The sequence below is a fragment of the Peromyscus californicus genome, unplaced genomic scaffold (genome assembly GCF_007827085.1).
Source record: "Peromyscus californicus insignis strain IS unplaced genomic scaffold, ASM782708v3 Scaffold_3__1_contigs__length_106647218, whole genome shotgun sequence".
In the NCBI taxonomy this organism is placed as follows: domain Eukaryota; kingdom Metazoa; phylum Chordata; class Mammalia; order Rodentia; family Cricetidae; genus Peromyscus; species Peromyscus californicus.
Genome location: NW_026294551.1, coordinates 95,081,314 through 95,101,910, shown reverse-complemented (window position 1 = coordinate 95,101,910; position 20,597 = coordinate 95,081,314). Strand labels below are relative to the sequence as shown.

Genomic DNA, 20,597 nt, shown 5'->3' with positions numbered 1-20,597 from the left:
CAATTCTATTAGGCAGTTAATTAGGCAGTTCAGCAGTGTTAAGGACATTCACAGTTCTGAGTGTTTATTCTTCAGGATTCTTTCCATTTTGCATTATTGAAATTTTATTCCAATTAAACAAGGCCACATTCAGGAACCCTAATGAAGGGCGGGGTCAGCTAGACTAGGTGGGAGGTCTCTGCAGCCCCAGAATGTCAACATCCTGGGGGAGGAAGTCACAGCTGCTAGTCTCTGCACACACTGATAATAAACACTGAGACTCCCAAGGTTTCACACACACACACACACACACACACACACACACACACACACACACACCCGTTAGTGTGGCCCATATGGGTAACAGTTTGGCCAGTTGTCCATGGGTCAATTGGCCTTGGAGCCTCCCCAGGCAGTGCGCATGTCAAAAGGCACACTCCACTCACTCACTCGGGGTTTCCTCCAATCCCTACAAGTAACAATCCTTTATTTCCCTCTCCTCAGTCCTTGGCAGTTACCATGCTGTTTCCTATCATGAATTTGACTGCCGTCAGGACCTCACATAATGGGAATGATGTGGTAGCTGTCTTTTTGTGACTGGTTTATTTTCCTTACCATGATGCCCTCGGGGTCATTCATTTTGAAACACATCAGAATTTCCTCTTCAAGGCTGAATAATATTACATTTTATGCGTGTACCACTCTTTCACCTTTTGCTTAATCTGTTCACCCATTAGTGGACATTGTGTACGATGTGTGTGTGTATGTGTGTGTGTGTGTGTGTGTATCTGTGTGTATGTGCATGTGTGTGTGTGTCTGAGTGTGCATGTGTGTGTGTGTCTGTGTATGTGCATGTGTGTGTCTGTGTGTATGCATAAGTGTGTGTCTGAGTGTGCGTGTGCGTGTGTGTGTGTGTGTGTGTGTATCTCTGTGTGTATGTGCATGTGTGTGTGTCTGAGTGTGCATGTGTGTGTGTCTGTGTATGTGCATGTGTGTGTCTGTGTGTATGCATGTGTGTGTCTGAGTGTGTGTGTGTGTGTGTGTGTGTGTGTGTGTGTGTGTGTGTGTGTGTGAGTGTGTCAGTGCCATAGCACTCATGTAGAGGTCAAAGCATAACCTAAGGTGTGGACTATGTCTTCTATCTAGTTTGAGTCAAAGCGTCTTATTGTTTGACACTGTGTACTCCAGACCAGCTGGCCCAGAACCTCCTGGGGATCCTCCTGCCTCCACCTCTCACCTCACTGCAGGAGCACTGTGATTTCAGACTCACTCTACTGCATCCAGCATTACATGGTTTATTGGGATCCGAACCTAGGTTCTCAACCTGTGTGGCAGAGGCTTTACCCACAGAGCCGTCTCTGAACCCAACCAAGATAGTGAAATTATTGTTCGTAGTAGTAGTAGTGATGCTAAGAACACCAGTATATGAACGTCCCTTTGAGACTGTGCCTTCAGACATTTTGTGATCAAACTTGTAAGTTAATGGTTAGATCATGCAATCCTTCTATTTGTTTTAAAGACCACCATAGTGTTTTCATGGTGGCTTCATGATGTGCCACCGTTTTGTCTTCTCATTGTCTTGAACGTGCTCCACTGTACTGATTTCTCTATGTCCATCCAACCTTCAGTGTCTAGATGGCCATTTGAAGCACACGAAGTGGTTCTCTAATATCTATCTATTTGCTGATGTGTTGCTATAAATTTTAATAATCATAATGAACAGTAAAAAATGCTTTCATTTTATTTTGGTGAATGTATGGTGTGTGTGTGTGTGTGTGTGTGTGTGTGTGTGTGTGTGTGTGTACGAGCATGCCTATGTGCATGTGGGGGCCATACAGAGATCAACTTCCTGTGTCTCTCTCAATCACTCTCACCTTAGTTTTAAAGATACGCCACCTGTCTCCGACTCTCCCCCACAACACTTTGGTCACGAATTCATGCCACTATGCCTAGCTTTTAAATGGGTGCTGGGGAGCCAAACTCAGGACCTCATGCTTTAATGGCAGGAACTTTATTGACTTTCTCCTCAACTCCCCGCAAAAGTTCTTATGTTCTAAAAATGGAGTAAAAGCACAACTCTTCCTAATACCCGGCATTGTTTTCTACTATAGAACATGATGTAATTATTTTGGATGCAATAGTAATTTTGCTCAAAATATTCCTTGTAAAGTCTCTTACCCACTCAATACAAATTAAAAGACAACACTCATGCGTTCACTTGTTCACCAACTAGGTCTCCTATACAACTGTGTCAGGATCCCAGCTTTGCTCAGGGCACCCAAGGTGCACAGTGTTGGCCCATGAGTCCCACAGGTCTCACCCCCAAAGAGGGTTCAGCAGGAGCCTTATGGGGACTAGAGTAGACTACATGGTTGCCTGTGCACAGTGCCTCCAGCGACTTTCTTGGGGGTGGGGAAAGAAAGGAGAGGCTTGCTTAACCTAAAAGACTCCAAAAAGACTCCAAAGAAACTAGGAAGTGGTGGCGCACGCCTTTAATCCCAGCACTCAGGAGGCAGAGGCAGGGGGATCTCTGTGAGTTTGTAGGCCAGAGTTCCAGGACAGCCAAGGCTACACAGAGAAACCTTGTCTTGAAAAACCCAAAAACAAAATGAACAAAAAGGCTCCAAAGAGCAGGAAACTTTGACTTTTGCGGAGGCTTGAGTGAGTGCCCAAGAAGAGGAAGGTAGCCATCTCATACACATGGGTTGCTCCATTGGAACTTGGCCCTCAAACTCAAAGGCATGTCTTATGGTGGCGATGCCCCATAAGGTAGAGCTGTCTCATTAGAGGACCAGAGACAAAAACACATCCTGTGTAATGGGGATTCAATGCGAAGCCCAGGAGCAGCCTTCTCGGCAGGAGCCTGAGGTGTTAGCCCACAGAGAGTTGCGGGTGGCACCACTCTGACCCTGCCCATACCTTGCCCACACAGGACTTCAGATTTCTCTGAGAGTTTCTGGCCCACACTTCATGAGGCCGGGTTGTAAAGCACATTTGGTTTTAGTATCTACCAACCCAGAAAATACACGAGAAACCAGACATTTGGATCTAGCTGGTTAGAGTTAGTCCCAGCACTGATAATTGCATTTCAAGGCTTCTTGGTGAGATTAAAGATCTGCCTGGGATGAAAAAATGATTGCTGTGTATTCTGAGAACATTTTTCAAAAGGGAAATGCAAAATTTTGTGAAATAGAGGCTTCCAAAGTGATCCTCACACTTTCACTTGGAAAGGGAAAACGAACATCCTTCTCTTTCTGCTTTGCGATGCTGGAGATCAAACATGGGACTCTATGTGCCAGGCAAGCCCGTTACGACTGAGCTGTAACCCCAGCTAGAAAGGAAGGTTGATTGTTTGATAAACACATTTAGGATAGAGTAATTGGCTTCACACGTTAAGAGGAGCAGGGTGCGAACTAAGTCAAAACTTGTGGATAAGTTTCTACCAAATGTGTTCATTCTATTTCAGGAAATACTCTTAGAGACAGACTGTATGACTTCTGTGAGGTGGAAATGATTTACTTACATGAGAGTGATACATAGACTCAGTATACATTGATCAGAAAGAGAGCATCTTCTTATGAACCACTTTGCGTAGAGCCCCTTTCAGGTCCCTGTTCCTCAGGCTGTAGATGAAAGGGTTCAGCATGGGGGTCACCACTGTGTACAGCACAGTGGCTGCCGTGTCCTTCTCAGATGAATGTGCAGATAAGGGGTTGAAATACACAGCAATGATGGTGCCGTAGAAAAGGCAGACCACAGCCAGGTGGGAGCCGCAGGTGGAGAAGGCTTTCCATCTTCCCCTTGAGGATGAGACTCTCAGGACAGCAGAGGTGATGCGGGTGTAGGAGACCAGGATGCAGACAAATGGAGTGACCATGATCACAGCTCCCTCTGTAAGAATCATCAGCTCATTGAGGTGCGTGTCTGAGCAGGAGAGTTTCAGAAGGGGAGTGACGTCACAGAAGAAGTGGGGGATGGTGTTGTCTGCACAGAATGAGAGTCGAGCCATGAGCAGAGTGTGCAACAGAGCGTTCAGGCTGGCTACCACCCATGACCCGACCACCATGAGGACACAGAGCTGATGGGTCATCTTTGTTGTGTAGTGTAAGGGGTGGCATATGGCCACATACCGGTCATAGGCCATCACAGCCAGCAGGAAATTGTCCATGTCTGTAAGTTCAAAGAGAAAATACATCTGCGTGAGACACCCAGAGAAGGAAATGGCCTGACTCCCAAGTATGTGGTTGGCCAGCACCTTGGGGACAGTGGTGGAGGAGAAGCAGACATCCACAAAGGACAGGTTGCTGAGGAAGAAGTACATGGGGGTGTGCAGGCGGGAGTCTGTGCCGATGGCCAGGATGATGAGCAGGTTTCCCAGGACAGTGGCCAGGTACATGATGAGGAAGAGCAGGAAGAGGAGCTGCTGCTGCTGCTGGGGCTGCCTGGAGAGTCCCAGGAGGAGGAGACGCTGGACTGGTTGCTGCCTCTCATGAGTCTGAGCCCAAGTGAATAGGAGACAGTAAATTCAAAACCTAAATGGGCATGGTGTGATAGATTACCAGGTAGGATCACATTTGCAAATCAGTTCATAGAATTGCTAGCCCAGGATGCGCCTAGCCTGTCTACACATCTGCTTTCCAACACTCAGCCCTGATATATTTCCTACCTGAGCATCCCTGAGGCCACACAGCCTCTAAGAATAGCTATGTCTATTTTTACACCTCTCAGCTCTCTTTCCAACTCCTCCTCAGCTCAGAACGTCAGAGAAACGGTCTGTTAGTACTGTGTTTGTCACAAGCGATAACAATGGATTCAGGCTTCTGGCCTCTGGAAGGAGACAATAACTTCAACCCTGAGTAGGCAAATACGTGTGCCTCCACTGTTATAACATTACCTGGGAAGGGAGGTTGGTGCTATCCAACGCTGTTCACCTTGACCTAATTTCGGGGTTTGTGATGTCTTAGAAACATTAGCGAGTCCTAAGCTAGTGAGGAGCAGATGTATAGGGTCTTGGTCTTCTGAATGGGAAAGATGTTCAGAACAATCACAGAACAGTCATTTACGGCAGTCTCTTTGGCTACTGGGACCAGTATCCCTCAGAGCTTCATTAGAGACAAAAAGAAAAACTCCCATCTACATTTGTGGCCCCTTTGGACCAAACAACAATGATAAAGAATACCATCAAAGCTTACATGCAATGGTTAGATCAAAATGTAGAGGCTGCAGAAATGAGTCCCACGTTGGTAGACACAGATTCCCAATGGCATTATTTACGACATCAGCTCTCATTGCTTTTGTGATCTGAGCCTGTGCCTACTGGTGTGGAGATGAAATTTTTATATTCTTGTACCTTCAATGTAATCTTTGCTTTCTTGTGTCTGCTTGCATTCAGCAGTGATCAGTGATGTCACATCATCTTCAGTTTGAGGCAGCAAACTAAGGGTATACACTGAGCTGGACTTAGTACATGCGGGGTTTAGATAAAGTAAAGCCTGAAGCCAAGAGGCAAAGTCTATAAGGAACTTGGCCTTTATAGTAGATGCCTTTTGAGATACCTTTCCAACTCACACGGTTTACTGCTTTCTTTGAATGGAACCCCTATCCCACATAGGCTCAGCATGGTAGGTCTGGGATGCCATGCTCCTACCACACACATCTCCACAGCAGGCAGAGGTAGGATGAAGTTCCATCTGTGCCTATCACTGTGAGGATGGGCCATAATGTGCAACTCCAACCCTCTCTGCTTCCCTGTTCTCCTTACCTGAGAAACAGACAGGAACTAAGGTAGGAAACAGCAGAGCTGGCTCCGCCCCTCGCCTGAGGTCCCAGTAACCTGGACTGAGCAGCTCAGCTGCCACCCAGGCCCACATCCAGGGCCTTGGGTCGGTCCACCGTAACATCTACCCCATCTATGTCCTGCTGGAGCGTGTAAAGGGACTGGTCCTGCGGAATGACACCCGCAGGATCTCCATGATTTGGGTGGCTGGGGGATATCCGATCGGAGTTTCAGAGAGGGCCCAGTGATGAGATGGTGTACTAGAAACCTGAGGCCTTGAACCAGACCACTCACAGCAATGAACATCTGCAAGTAAAGATAATTGTACAAAAGGATGTGCCATGTGACACACAGTTCCCAGTGCCACCAGGACGCATGAGAAGGTGTTGGAGAGGCAGGAAAGACAAAGGAAGGAAGAGGGGTTTTTGTTTGTTTGCTTGCTTGGTTTTTTAATTTTCTTCTGGGACAGATGCTGCAAGGGTGAGGGACAGATATGGGAGGACTGGGAGATGCGCAGAACTGGAGTGCACGATGCGAACTTCCCAAAGAATTAATAAAGAAATTATGTTTAAGAAGAGAGATGCCGGGCGGTGGTGGCGCAAGCCTTTAATCCCAGCACTCGGGAGGCAGAGCCAGGTGGATCTCTGTGAGTTCGAGGCCAGCCTGGGCTACCAAGCGAGTCCCAGGAAAGGCGCAAAGCTACACAGAGAAACCCTGTCTCGAAAAACAAAAAACAAAAAAAAAAAAAAAAAAGAAGAGAGAGAGAGAGAGAGAGAGAGAGAGAGAGAGAGAGAGAGAGAGAGAGAGAGAAAGAGAGAGAGAGATGCAAACAGGCTTAGTGGTCCACACCTGTAGTTCCACTGTGGAAACTGAGGCAGAAGAATTTTAATTCAGAGACTTGCCTGAGCTTCATAGTAGGGGAAAGGAGGAGGAGGGGGAGGAGGAGGAGGAAGGGGAAGGAGGGGAGGAGGAAGAGCAAGGAAAGGAGGGAGAGGAGGGGAATTATTTGAAGAAAGCCCTTCCTGGTTTTCCAGTTCTAGATTTGAATCATTTTCTGATGACTGACTATTTTCAGTCGTATTTTGCTAAAGATTAATAGTTGTAAATGTAGAAACAATTGTACTAGTTTATAACAGGAAGAATTCATGTGTGTATGTGGGTAGTTTATAGCAGGAAGAATTCATGTGTGTATGTGGGTAGTTTATAGCAGGAAGAATTCATGTGTGTATGTGGGTAGTTTATATCAGGAAGAATTCATGTGTGTATGTGGGTAGTTTATAGCAGGAAGAACTCATGTTGCATTTGGGGATGGGTGGTTGTGTGTACAAGTATATGTGATGTATGTGCATATGTGTGCTTATGTTTATGTGTGTGTTTGTGTGTGTATGTGTTTGTGCATGTGTGCATATGTGGGGTTGTTTCTGTGTGTATATGTGTGTGTATTTGGGTATGTGTGTTTGTATGTGTATGTGTATATACAGGGGATGTGTATGTGTGTTGGGATGGGTGTATGTGTGTGTGTGTACAGGGGATATGTATGTGTGTTGGGGGTGCATATTCATGTTGGAGTTAGCATGTAAATGTGTGTATGTGGGGGGTGCACATGCATGTGGAGGCCCCAAGTTGATGTCAGGTGTCCCAGTTACTGCGCTATTGCTGTGAAGAGAGACCATGGCCGAGGCTGCTCTTATAAAAGAAAGCATTTAATTGGAGCCTTGCTTGCAGTTTTAGAGGGTTAGTGCTTGATCATCATGGCAGGAAGCAGACAGGCATGGTGTTGGAGCAGTAGATGAGAGCTTTACATCCTGATCTGCAGGTAGCTGGCAGGGGAGGGGGAAGAGAGAGAGAGGGAGAGGGAACCTGGTGAAGACTTTTGAAACCTCAAAGCCCACCCTCAGTGACACACCTCCCCCAACAAGGTTACACCTACTCTGACAAGGCCACACCTCTTAATCTGTCCCTAAACAGTCCACCAACTAGCAATTAGACATTCAAATACACGAGCCTATGGGAGCCATCCTCACTCAAACCTTCACATCGGATGTCTTCCTCAGTTGCTCTCCACCTTTTAGTTTTAGGCAAGGTTTCTTGCTGAAGCTAGCTATCACCATTTCTAGTTTAACTAGCCAGCTTGCCAAAGGGATCCCCGTCCCTGCCTCCCTAGGATTAGGATTACAGATGGCCACCATTCCAGCCTGGTTTTCACATGGGTTTAGGGATCTGGACTCAGTCCTTACACTTGCATGGTAAATGCCTGTACACTGAGCCTTCTCCAAATTCCCAACAGTTTTAATAAATGAATCTTGATTCACTAATGGATTAATAGCTGATAAATAAATTGTATTAGCATTCCCAGGTGCACCATTCATGGGCTGGGAGCAGTGGGGCCAGGGGCAGCGACCGATGGTAGTGACAGTTGCCTCAGAATAGCAAGCAGCAGCAACAACAACACTTGGTTCCATTACCCAGATCTGGTTACCAAATCGATGCTCTTTGAGACTGGGTTGAACAGCCCTCCAGGAAAACGGAACCAACCATTGAACATATGTATTCTCTCTCTCTCCCACCAGAAGGAAACTCCCTGAACAAGGAAAGACCCCGAGATCACAGACCCCAGAATGTCTTTTGCTTCTGCTGTGCCTTTACATGTTTGCTGCTACTATCTTTCTCTGGTATCAGACATGGTGTGAATGGGTGTGGGGAGATCCCCTCTGCCTGTAATGTAGTATGTTTATCTCATGGAAACATCCTGTTCTACTGGGCATTTTTACCTGTGGATTGTTATGAAGATGATTCCTCCTTAAGCTATATTGTCTAATTGATAATAATAATGTTAGCTTATACAGAGTTTTGATAAATAAAAATAAATACAAGGAAATGTTATACAGCTAGGGTCTATGAGTTTTACCTAAGGAGCTGCATAGATCACAGTTCAGGTTAATGATTAAGGAAAATAATTTGAGTCTCAGGAGCCAGGCTGGCTCTAATTCTCTTAATGCTGAAAGATTCAGTCACAGATTTCAGTGTGCACCATCAGCTGAAACAAAGTCTTAAAATAACTTCAGGTTAGATCAGATGCTTTGATAATAGTGTGTGTGTGTGTGTGTGTGTGTGTGTGTGTGTGTGTGTGTATGTGTGCAGTCATTTATTTGTTCTAAAACATGTTTATGTTATTATTTTACACAGTGAAATATGAACACAAAGAAACCCTCAACAACAACAAAACAACTTCAAATTAGGAAAATGATGTTAAATGCTTTGAGAGGGCTCAATGAAAGCAGGTTAGTAAAAACTAAAGAATAAAGACTGTTGTCAAATTACCTGTAGGCTACAAAACTATAAAAGATTAGGAAAACAAATTTCAAAACCTAAAATAACTTGTGACTGATACTGTAGTTCTCTTACTATAGGAAAGCAAGGCAAGATGGCTCAGTGGTTAAGGGCACTGAGTACTCTTCCAGATGACCTGGGCTTGATTCCTAGTGCCCACTGGGTAGCTTATCACTATCTGTAACTCTAGTCCCAGAGGATCCAATGCTGTCTTCTGGTCTCCATGGGCACCAGGCACACATGTGGGACACAGGCATTAAATAAATTAGTTTTAATGAAAAGAAAGAAAATGGCTAGAAGTCATAGACCAGTGTATGAAGGGTGGGGCTAACCCAGGAAGAACTAGGAATCTCAGAGGACTGACACACTAAGCCAGGTATCTACTGACTGGGAATGAGTGTAATGATATACCTGACTTAAAAATAAATGTTTAAGGGATATGAGTTTACTAAATTCAATCAAATCTCATAAAAGCCAAACATTTTTTTAAATGTGGCCAATTTTAAAATACAGTAGAATAGGATGAATTATAAAATCCAATAATCTGAATGTTATAAATTCATTGCATTCATTAATAAAGGGAGGTATCACAAAGCACATCCCTAATGTGTCAAAGAATACAATCAGAATGTCGAGCACTCTAACTCGATTAGAGCAAAGCATAAAAATGAGTCTCTTGTAGCAAGAGCTACCTACTTAAATGATGAAGAGTCACCATCAACTGGGAGAACTAGTCATCACTGAAGCTTTTCCGGCCTCCACGGCCGCTGCTGCCCCTCTGCCTCACCACAACCAGCTGATCTCTCATCCCACTGGCTTCTCTGTCTGCCTCAGTAAACTCCCGAGACAATTCCGTATGTGTCTCTGTGTATGCGAGCCTGTCAGCTAGAACCTGAGCTCCAGCCCTTTCTTGGTAACCCTGCATCAGCACAGGGCCTGAGAGTCAGTTGATATTCAGCACATTTTTGTTGAGGAAACAGCCCTGTGTACAGGCTGTGACGAGCTTTCTTGTGGGACTATCTTTGGACTGCCAGTCAAGAAATATGACTCAGACTAATTAGTAATTATGAAAGCTTGGCCTTAGATTAGGCTTTTTCCCAACTAGCTCTTATAACTTAATTAACCCATATTTTTTAATCTATGTTCTGCCACGTGACTTGGTTACCTCTTAGTATGGCACATCTGACTTGCTCCGAATCTGTTGGCAAAATTCTTTGATAATAGTTTTAAGATGAATAGCCCCAGAAAACAATCTCAAGTTCACAAGGGCACATAGCTGAGTTATAGATCCATTAGGTTAGGGTCAGAAATACAAAGCAGCCCAATCTTTCCTTTCTAGGTTTGGTTGGTGATCAAAGGTGATGACTAATTCCTTATACCCATTTCTGCTCTCAATCTCCTAATATAAAAAAAAAAACTATTGACAGGCTATGGTGGCACATGCCTTTAATTAATCTCAGCACTCAGGAGGCAGAGGCAGGTAGATCTCTGTGAGTTCGAAGCCAGCCTGGTCTACAAAGTGAGTTCCAGGACAGCCAGGGCTACACAGAGAAACCCTGTCTCAAAAAAACAAAAACAAAAACAAATTTTTTTAATTTAAAAAAAAGTACTGATGAGTGGGTATGTACCCTAAAGATTTAAAGTAGAGCTGACTGATTCTTTTTTTTTCCAAGCCAAACTGTATCCAGCTTTATTAAAGATACTTTCCATAAACAATCACAGTTTTCCAGGTAGGACATGGGCCAGACAATCATTAACAGTATACAAGAACTTCCAAACTCCCTTCTTGTATAGACCACCAAAATCAGAAAGTCACTATAAAACCTGATGAGTCTACATTCCATGCTTTGAAAAGGCGGAGAGCTTAGAGTGAGGGCTGACAGCTCAGATTGAGGATGTTGTTGAACAACTTTTCACAAGCCAACCCTGACTTTCAGGAAACCAAACAAACACGGCAGAATTATCAGTCTGAAGATCCACAATCTTTTATAAAAGGAACTGCTGCTCTTTTGAGGACACAATGATACCACTGCAAAGTCCAGACTGCCTGATAGACTGGCAAAACCAATTTTGGGGGTCAGGTTCCAACAGGTCTCTGGTTTGAAGGGAGTTGAGTCTATGTTGATGGTACAGGGGAGGAAGACACAAAAATGAATTTAGAGTTTCCCACACATGGCATTTTGTGCCATGGTGGCCACATATGTCAACACCAGGATGTCTCTCCTGAGAGCCCAGAGGAGTCTTTCAAAATTATCAGGGAAAGATGTTTTCCAACATCAACCATCATCAATCCAGTTTGAGAGACATTTTGTTAGTGACACATGTTCCTTCCCCACTAAAACAATGAAGTGTTCTGTGTGCTAACAACATAGTTTAAAAAAAAAAGTAAAACAAAATTCTGCATTTTTATAAAACTTGATAAAATAGCATATCAAACTGTGCAGTCAGCAGAAGTACACGGTTGTCAAAGATGCCCACATCTCACTTGGCATCTCCGGCACCGTCAGCTTTCTGTGCCTGCTCTGTTTGGGTGTCTCCATTTTCTGCAGGATTATTCGCATCCTTACCAGCATCGGTCTTCCCCTTCTTCCCTTGGGACCTTCTCTCCTTTCTTTGCAGGGGCCTTTTTAGGCTTGGGCTCTGTGTTGGTTTTTGCGCCGCTCTTACCCTGTGAGGAAAAGTCACGAAACACGACAGAATCCACTAACAAGAGTTTTATTAAGATAAGGGAGAGGGACAGATGTGCACAGACCTGCGGAAAGACACGTTGCTGAAGGCCGCAGGAATATATCGTAAGAATTCAGCTGGTTATGGCAAAGTCACTACCCGGAGGGATCAAGGATTTCCTCCAGAGGAAGCCAAATCCCAAGGAGTTTTTGGTGTTACTTGGCTTGTTATATATCAGCTGTCTTCTGTTATGAAAATCATGTGTGCCTTCATAGTTTTCCCAATTGACTTTTCCCTAAGAAGGGCTAACAGTGTGGACTGATCACTCTCTGGACATACACATTTCAGGTATTTGGAGAACAGCTCAGAAAAGGCTTTCTCTGGAATCAGATATCACCCTTGGCCATTTTCAAGAACTAGCAGTAATCACAGTCCACATGCAAGTCTCCTGATTTAAGATATATTCCACAAGGAGACACCGCCTAGGTCAGGTGGACCTTAAGTAATTGCTTTACACAATTTAGCTCGGACCCTCCTTTCTTACAGCCTTACTAACTTTATAGACCTTTAACTCTTTACCTAACCACTTCTAGGAATATTTAGATAACCTTCTGCGCTGACAGCTATGCTCAGCCAGAACCCCCGTTCAAGCCTCCCTGTAATTATCATCATTGGCAGCATCCGGCCAGGTCCATCCCCAGATGGAGGAAAGTACCTTATCAGAGATACCTCTGTACTCTCTAAGAACAGACTTAAGCATCCAGGCTACCTGTCTGAGAAGGCCTGGTGGATGTGCCAATTAAGCCTTACTTCCTCTTTTCCCAAACCTTACCTCTAGTTCCAGATCTCCCTTTAACTATCACCAAAGGCATCTAGCTGTACACAGCTTGCCTAGCGACCGAGCACACTTTCCCCCACCCTGCAGAAAAACAGCAGATAGCTTGGACAGATAGGAGCCACAGGAATAAAGAAGACAGTTCTATTTTCTCCCAATTACCTAGCAACTTATAGATTCTTAACATTTTCTACTAATCACTTTTAAGACTATAGTTGAGCACATAAGATTCCCTCTTCTTAGATATTACCTGAATTTAGCCTTTAGTTAATTCATTTCCCCATTGGTCACTTCCTTTTGGGGTTGCAAATGATAATTAACGGTTATTTCCTCTCAATGTGATTCTTATCACCCCTCCGTTTGACCCTGGAAGCCTGGCTTTATATACCAGGACTTCCAGGGCACGGAGGGACAGAGAAGAGAAAAGAGAATGGAAGAACTAGACGGGTAAGAACTTGAGAGGAACAAACTGAGATGGGGAAGAACTAGATTGAAGGACTAGAAGAGAGCACCAGAGGAACGAGATGGAAGATGAGGAAGAGCCAGATGGGGAAGTACTAGCTGGGTAAGAACAAGATGAAAAGGGCCTAGATGAGGCAGAATTAAGATGAGAGAATTAAGATAGAACTTAGAGGGAGCAGTAGATAAATAGAGAGAAATCAGGCAAGAAAGGAGCTAGGCATGAGAACAGAACTGAAGCTGTGTATAAAGGATGTTATGCCAGAGGAATTAAAGCAAGTGGACTATAGAGCTCAGTGTGCTGAGATTCTATTTCCTGAAAATAGTTCTCGCTGTTAGTAGTCCTCTCTCCTGAGCCCCTGGGATGTATAATATTATACAAGAACACGTGAGTGAAGTGGGGCCTCTGGAATCATGGCACCGGCTTGTAAAGGCTGGGCTGCGCCTGCACACACAGGCCCATGTGGCTATTCTATGCATGCGCATAGATCACGTGGTTGCATTGTGCACTTTATGCAACCACACAAAGCCACAAGGTCCAGGTCACGCCAGACGTTTGATCCAGAAATGACTAGGTGGAAGTGACTAGATCCCGCTGGGCATGCTCGACCATGCCCAATCGTGGGGCCATGTTGTGAATTCATATCACTCTGGCTTTGGAAGAGCAGGTTTAGCAGACAACCTTGCAGATCTTCTCTGTGGCTCCTTGGCTTTATCTCCTTTAGTATCCCCTTCAGCCTTTCTTTTGGGCATGGTTGTGGGGGGGGGGGGGGTTCCATCCGGGGGTCGTTCTCGATGATTCTTCACACTGCTCCCTGATTCTTTTTCATATATAAAAGTTTAGGTTTGTGATTCTTTTAAGATTCCTTATAATATTACCTTTCAAGATAAGTAATAAAGTAATTGGCCCTTTCTTTGTAACTGCAAAACACAGCCTGCCGGTAAAAGACCTGACTGAGAAGAATACCCTGCTTGCCCACACAGTTAATCTATAACAAGTTGCTTGGGTATGAATGTATGTGGGTTCTTAAGATAATTTGCTTTTCACCTGTAATATATAAAATGTTTAATCATGTAAGGAATATGAAAAACAATGTTTTTTTTTTACTGTTTGTTCTGTATTCATTGTAATTATTCATTTGAAAGACAGAATACAACCACTTTGTAATTTTTATATTTTCTGAAAGATTTTGCTGGGGTATATAAGCTGTAAGGGAAAGAATAGAAATAGAATTAGAGAGAGTTAAAATGGGCTACAATGAAAACATCAAGAATGAGAGAGTTAGAAGGAACTATACTGGAAACATCAAGAAAAAAGATAGAGCTAGAAGGAAACCATCAAGAATGAGAGAAGGAAATCACCAGGAGAGTAAAGAATAGAGCATGCAAAAGAAGAATACAGAAAGGTCTGACGGAAAGTGTCAAGAGAGTGTGTGAGTGTCTTTTCCCCTAACCCTCTCAGATAGAAAAGTCCAGTACGCACCAATGCTGTGGGTTTCCCTTTGAGCCCTGTGCTGCTTGGAGGCTGTTCCCCCAGGCAGCGATATCCATAGAAAAACCACATCTCAAAACAAAATAGAGTGAACTCTGTCATTCTTCTGTAGGATGACATCGAGGAGCCCAGCCATGGTGGCTTTAAGGAGCAATTACTTCTAGCCTCTTTCGGTCAGTGGCCTGCATGTCAGCTCTCATACTCACTCTTGTGTTCTTCCTGGGTCTCAGCAGGCAAGGTCTGCCTCCAGGGAGAAGTCCCTACTGGAGAGTGTCGGCAGGCAGAACGGCACACCCCACAACACATCTTCCCTTGGTAACTCATGAAGGTCAAGGGTCAGGAAGGGCAAGCATTTGCCAGAAGCCACAACAGATGTGGAGACATTGTTTTACAGGGCAGTGAAGAAGAGAGGTCTGTATGTTAGTTTATTGCAAAAACTAACAACAACAGGGCCTTTCAGAAATGACAGACCTGGACTGCATTGATTACATTTTGCAAATGTTTTGAAACAGGATCTTGTGTAGCAGAAGTAGCCTCAAATTTTTGATATAGCTGAGGCTGGCATAAACTCTTGATCCTTCCGTGTTTACCTCCTGAGTGCTGGGATTACAGGTGTGGACCAATACACATCTTTTTTTTTTTTTTTTTAAGGCAAACACCAAAGCCTCGTGCCATGGCACATGCCTGCAATCCCAGTAATCAGGTGGCTAAGGAAGAGAATTGGTAGTTTAAGGGCAGCCTGGAATGTCTAGCAAATCCCACTGGGAGCAGGATGGAGAGAGAAAGTAACACTTTCAAAGGGTAACTATAAAAGTGAGCTGGAATGTAAGTCGTGGGGAGAATGCTCAGCACACCCAAGGCCCTCGGTTTTGAGCAACACCGGGGTGTCAGTCAGTCATCCGGGCTTAGCTGCTCTTACAGATCAGATCTTACAGTCAGAAAGTTAGATGTGGGCTGCTCGGGGGTGGCTCAGTGGTTAGAACACTTGTTGCTCTTGTAGAGGACCTGGCTTCAACTCCCAGGTGGTGGCTCACAACAGCCTGTAACTCCAGTTCCAGGCCTCCCTGGCACCAGACACATGTGGTACACATACATACATTGAGGCAAAACACTTGTACAAATAAAATAAATAAGTCCTCAAAACATTTTATTAAAATAAATTAATAATAACAATGTTAGATGAAAAAGTAAGTAGGTGCAGAAGTTATTCCACGTTCAGAATTATTTTAGGACAATAGAAGAGGGTTCAAATCTGAGTGATGGGACTGCAAATTTTAAGTGATGGCTTTTGCTTTTGTTTCTCCTCCAAACTTTCCAAGATCGTATATATTATATACATTGACATGTGTCACACGAACATCATCGTCATCCTCAAAGAAACACGTGTTTGAAGAAACTTAATCTTACTTATCAGATGTTAAAACAGACATGAGTGACATCTGTGCAAAGGAGGAAGAGTGCCATGAGAAGACACACGGGTCGGGCCACTCGGCTCTGGAACATATTTGTTTATTCTTTCCTCTTTATAAGGGTCTTCATTTTCTTTCTTTCTTTTTTTTTTTTTTTTTTTTTTTGGTTTTTCGAGACAGGGTTTCTCTGTGTAGCTTTGTGCCTTTCCTGGAACTCACTTGGTAGCCCAGGCTGGCCTCGAACTCACAGAGATCCACCTGGCTCTGCCTCCCAAGTGCTGGGATTAAAGGGGTCTTCATTTTCTAAAAAAGCTCTTTCAGTGAACGTTCTCAGGAGCTGTGAAGAGGGCAGAGGATGCAGCTCAGAGGCAGAGTGTTTGCAGAGGATGTGTGGCCCTCCACACTGTCCCCAGCACGAAAGCAAAGGAAAGCGCAGGCCATGCTCTTCCATCTGTTTACCATCACCACCATTTCCTCTCTCTCTCTCTCTCTCTCTCTCTCTCTCTCTCTGGTTTTTCAAGACAGGGTTTCTTTGGTGCCTTTCCTGGAACTCGCTCTGTAGACCAGGCTGGTCTCGAACTCACAGAGATTCGCCTGGCTCTGCCTCCCGAGTGCTGGGATTAAAGGCGTGTGCCACCACCGCCCGGCTGCTGAAGTCTTCTGGAGAGCACAGGATAACTCTAAAAATAATGGATCTGAGAGAACACAAAAGCAGAGGCTTTGTGGGGAAGTGGGGCTTGGTCCACAAGGGAACAGGAAGAGGTTGGCACACACACACATACACACACACACACATACACACACACATACACACACACACACATACACACACACATACACACACATACACATACACACATACACACACACATACACACACACATACACATACACACACACATACACACACATACACATACACACATACACACACACACATACATATACACACACGTACGCACACATACACACACATACACACATACACACATACACACACACAAATACATTTAAATAAAAACAAAAACATTTAAACATTTTTTCTTGTTTATATTTGAGATAAGGTTTTACGGTGTAGACTTGGCTGGCCTAGGACTCTCTATATAGACCAGGGGGGCCTCAAACTCACAGAGATCCACCTGCCTCTGCATACGGCACCACACTCACTTAGCTCAAAAGTAAATCTTATTTCAGACAGGAGGTAGTTCGGTCTGTCAGGTTCTTGCCTTCCAAGCACGAGGGGCTGAGTTTAATCCTCAAAACCAATGCAGAAGCAGGACACAGTTGAGTGTGTTTGTAATCCCAGGGCTGAGGGCGTGAAACCAAGTGGATTCCAGGGGCGCACAGGCCAGCCAGTCTAGCCTAATTAATGAGCCTAAGGTCCCATGAGTGACACTGTCTCAAAAATAAGGTGTACAGCTCCTGAGAAATGACATCCAAGATTGACCTCTGTCCTCAGTTTACACATTCACAAACATATACCAAACATATGAACATGAAGCATAGACAGACAGACAAAAAGTAACAAGTTGACTGGCATACAAAATAATTTTAAAGTTTAGTATGAATGCTACAGAATGTATTTCAGTGGTAGAGCTCTGACCTAGCATGTGCAAAGCCCTGGGTTCCATCCCTAGAACCCCAGAAACAAACAAAGAGCAAAACCAAGTCCCATTATTTGGTAAACACATTCATGCACCTGGTGAATGAAACAAGCATGAAACAATTGTTTTTGACTGAGCCTAACACAGTCCAGTTGCTGAATTGTGCTCAACTCGGAAATGTGATAGGGAACAAGGATCAGTCCAAATCTTCTCATTAAACAGAAGAAGTCCTTCTCTGGACCACTTTGCGTAGTGCCCCTTTCAGGTCCCTGTTCCTCAGGCTGTAGATGAAAGGGTTCAGCATGGGGGTCACCACTGTGTACAGCACGGTGGCTGCCGTGTCCTTCTCAGATGAATGTGCAGATAAGGGGTTGAAATACACAGCAATGATGGTGCCGTAGAAAAGGCAGACCACAGCCAGGTGGGAGCCGCAGGTGGAGAAGGCTTTCCATCTTCCCCTTGAGGATGAGACTCTCAGGACAGCAGAGGTGATGCGGGTGTAGGAGACCAGGATGCAGACAAATGGAGTGACCATGATCACAGCTCCCTCTGTAAGAATCATCAGCTCATTGAGGTGCGTGTCTGAGCAGGAGAGTTTCAGAAGGGGAGTGACGTCACAGAAGAAGTGGGGGATGGTGTTGTCTGCACAGAATGAGAGTCGAGCCATGAGCAGGGTGTGCAACAGGACGTTCAGATTGGCAGTGACCCACGATCCAGCCACCATGAGGACACAGAGCTGATGGGTCATCTTTGTTGTGTAGTGTAAGGGGTGGCATATGGCCACATACCGGTCATAGGCCATCACAGCCAGCAGGAAATTGTCCATGACAGCAAACACACAGAGAAAATATAGCTGTGTGAGACACCCAGAGAAGGAAATGGCCTGACTCCTAAGTATGTGAATGGCCAGCACCTTGGGGACAGTGGTGGAGGAGAAGCAGACATCCACAAAGGACAGGTTGCTGAGGAAGAAGTACATGGGGGTGTGCAGGCGGGAGTCTGTGCCGATGGCCAGGATGATGAGCAGGTTTCCCAGGACAGTGGCCAGGTACATGATGAGGAAGAGCAGGAAGAGGAGCTGCTGCTGCTGCTGGGGCTGCCTGGAGAGTGCCAGGAGGAGGAACTCGGAGACGCTCGACTGGTTGCTGCCTCTCATTGGCCTATGAGCAGGCAAAGATGATTAAATCCTGAAACTTGGGAATACTGGTGAAGACGGGACAACTAAAATTACAGAGAACTAGGTCAGAGGAGTTAGCGAAAGTGTGAGTACTTTGCTCCCTGCAGTGGATTCATTTCTTCATCAGCACCGTGAGCCAGCGTGTGTATGGGCTGCGTGTGTATGGGTTGTGTGTGTATGGGTTGCGTGTGTATGGGTTGTGTGTGTATGGGTTGCGTGTGTATGGGTTGTGTGTGTATGGGTTGTGTATGCATGGGTTGTGTATGCATGGGTTGCGTGTGTATGGGTTGTGTGTGTATGGGTTGTGTATGCATGGGTTGTGTATGCATGGGTTGCGTGTGTATGGGTTGTGTGTGTATGGGCTGTGTATGTATGGGTTGTGTGTGTATGGGTTGTGTGTGTATGGGTTGTGTGTGTATGGGTTGTGTGTATGGGTTGTGTGTGTATGGGTTGTGTGTGTGTGGGTTGTGTATGCATGGGTTGTGTATGCATGGGTTGTGTGTGTATGGGTTGTGTATGCATGGGTTGCATATGCATGGGTTGTGTGTATGGGTTGTGTGTGTATGGGTTGTGTGTGTATGGGTTGTGTGTGTATGGGTTTTGTGTATGGGTTGTGTGTATGGGTTGTGTGTGTATGGGTTGTGCATCTTAGGAAGGATGTTGGATGGATTATGACAGTAAGTTCCTGGTCAGCAATGTGTGCTGATTGAACTTTCTATTATTATTTCCCTTTGTGATCTTTGAGACAGCGTCTCCCCCAGTTGTCCTGAGTGGCCTTGAACTTAGAAGCCTCCTGGCCTTGCCTCCCAAGTTCATGGGTGACATGATAACAATGCCTGACCACCTAATGGTTTTTAAAAGTATAATTTTAAAAATTATTTTTATTTTATGTACATTGGTGTTTTGCCTGCATGAATGTCTGTGTGAGGGTGTCAGATTCCCTGGAGCTGGAGGTAGAGACAGTTATGAGCTGCCATATGGGTGCTAGGTCCTCTGGAAGAGTAGCCAGTGCTCTTAACCACTGAGCCATCTTTCCAGTCCCCAGAAAATAAAATAAAAGTGTGATTTTTAAGAAATTACAGACATAGCCTGGTGCTGATAGAGCACATTTTTAATCTCAACACTTGGGAGGCAGAGGCAGGCAGATCACTGATTTCAGGGCCAACTTGATCTACAGAGCAAGTTCCAGAACAGCCTACAGGGCTGCACAGAGAAACCCTGTCTCAAAAAACCTAAAAAAAAAAAAAAAGAAAGAAAGAAAAGAAAAAAAGAAAGAAAATTTACAGACATAAGAAATCTAGCCGAGTTAGGAGGGAGGGTGTGGTAGTATATGCCTGGGATCTCAGAATGCAGGATGTGGAGGCAAGAGGGTCAAGAGTTCAATGTCATCAGCTACATAGTAGTCTTGAGGACAGCCTAAGATACAAGCAATTTTATTTAGATGTCTATCAATGGATTAAGGGACAAAAAAAGTATGGTGTGTATATACATTGTGGTGTTTTATTAAAAAATAAGAATCAGGAAAAACAAAAACAAAAAACTACATATCTATTTGTTCATTATTTTGGGTTTCGGGTTTGTTTTTGTTTTTGTTTTTCCAGACAGAGTTTCTCTGTGTAGCCCTAACTGTCCTGGAACCTGCTCTGTAGACCACACTGGCCTCAAACTCATGGAGATCCGTCTGTCTCTGCTTCCCAAGTGCTTCCTATCACATGGCTACATTTCTTTTCAAATGGGAAATCTAGGTTAAAAAAAAAAAAAACAAGGTCAGGCATGGTGGCACATACCTATAATCTCACTAATCCAGAGGAAGAGGCAGACAGATCTCTGTGAGTTTGAGGCCAGCCTGATCCACAGAGTGAGTTCCAG

General features: G+C 44.6%; 1 protein-coding gene and 2 pseudogenes across 1 annotated transcript; all 3 read right to left on the bottom strand.

Moving 5' to 3' along the window:
* Window positions 1–3,535: 3,535 nt before the first annotated feature.
* LOC128123168 (olfactory receptor 1361-like) lies at window positions 3,536–4,470 on the bottom strand (annotated as a pseudogene).
* Window positions 4,471–11,566: 7,096 nt separating this feature from the next.
* On the bottom strand, window positions 11,567–13,799 carry LOC128123173 (non-histone chromosomal protein HMG-17-like; annotated as a pseudogene).
* A 3,966-nt stretch (window positions 13,800–17,765) lies between these two features.
* Window positions 17,766–18,707, bottom strand: LOC128123165 (olfactory receptor 1361). The gene has a single exon (XM_052759222.1). The coding sequence runs from the start codon at window positions 18,705–18,707 to the stop codon at window positions 17,766–17,768; it is 942 nt and encodes a 313-aa protein (XP_052615182.1).
* Window positions 18,708–20,597: the final 1,890 nt, after the last annotated feature.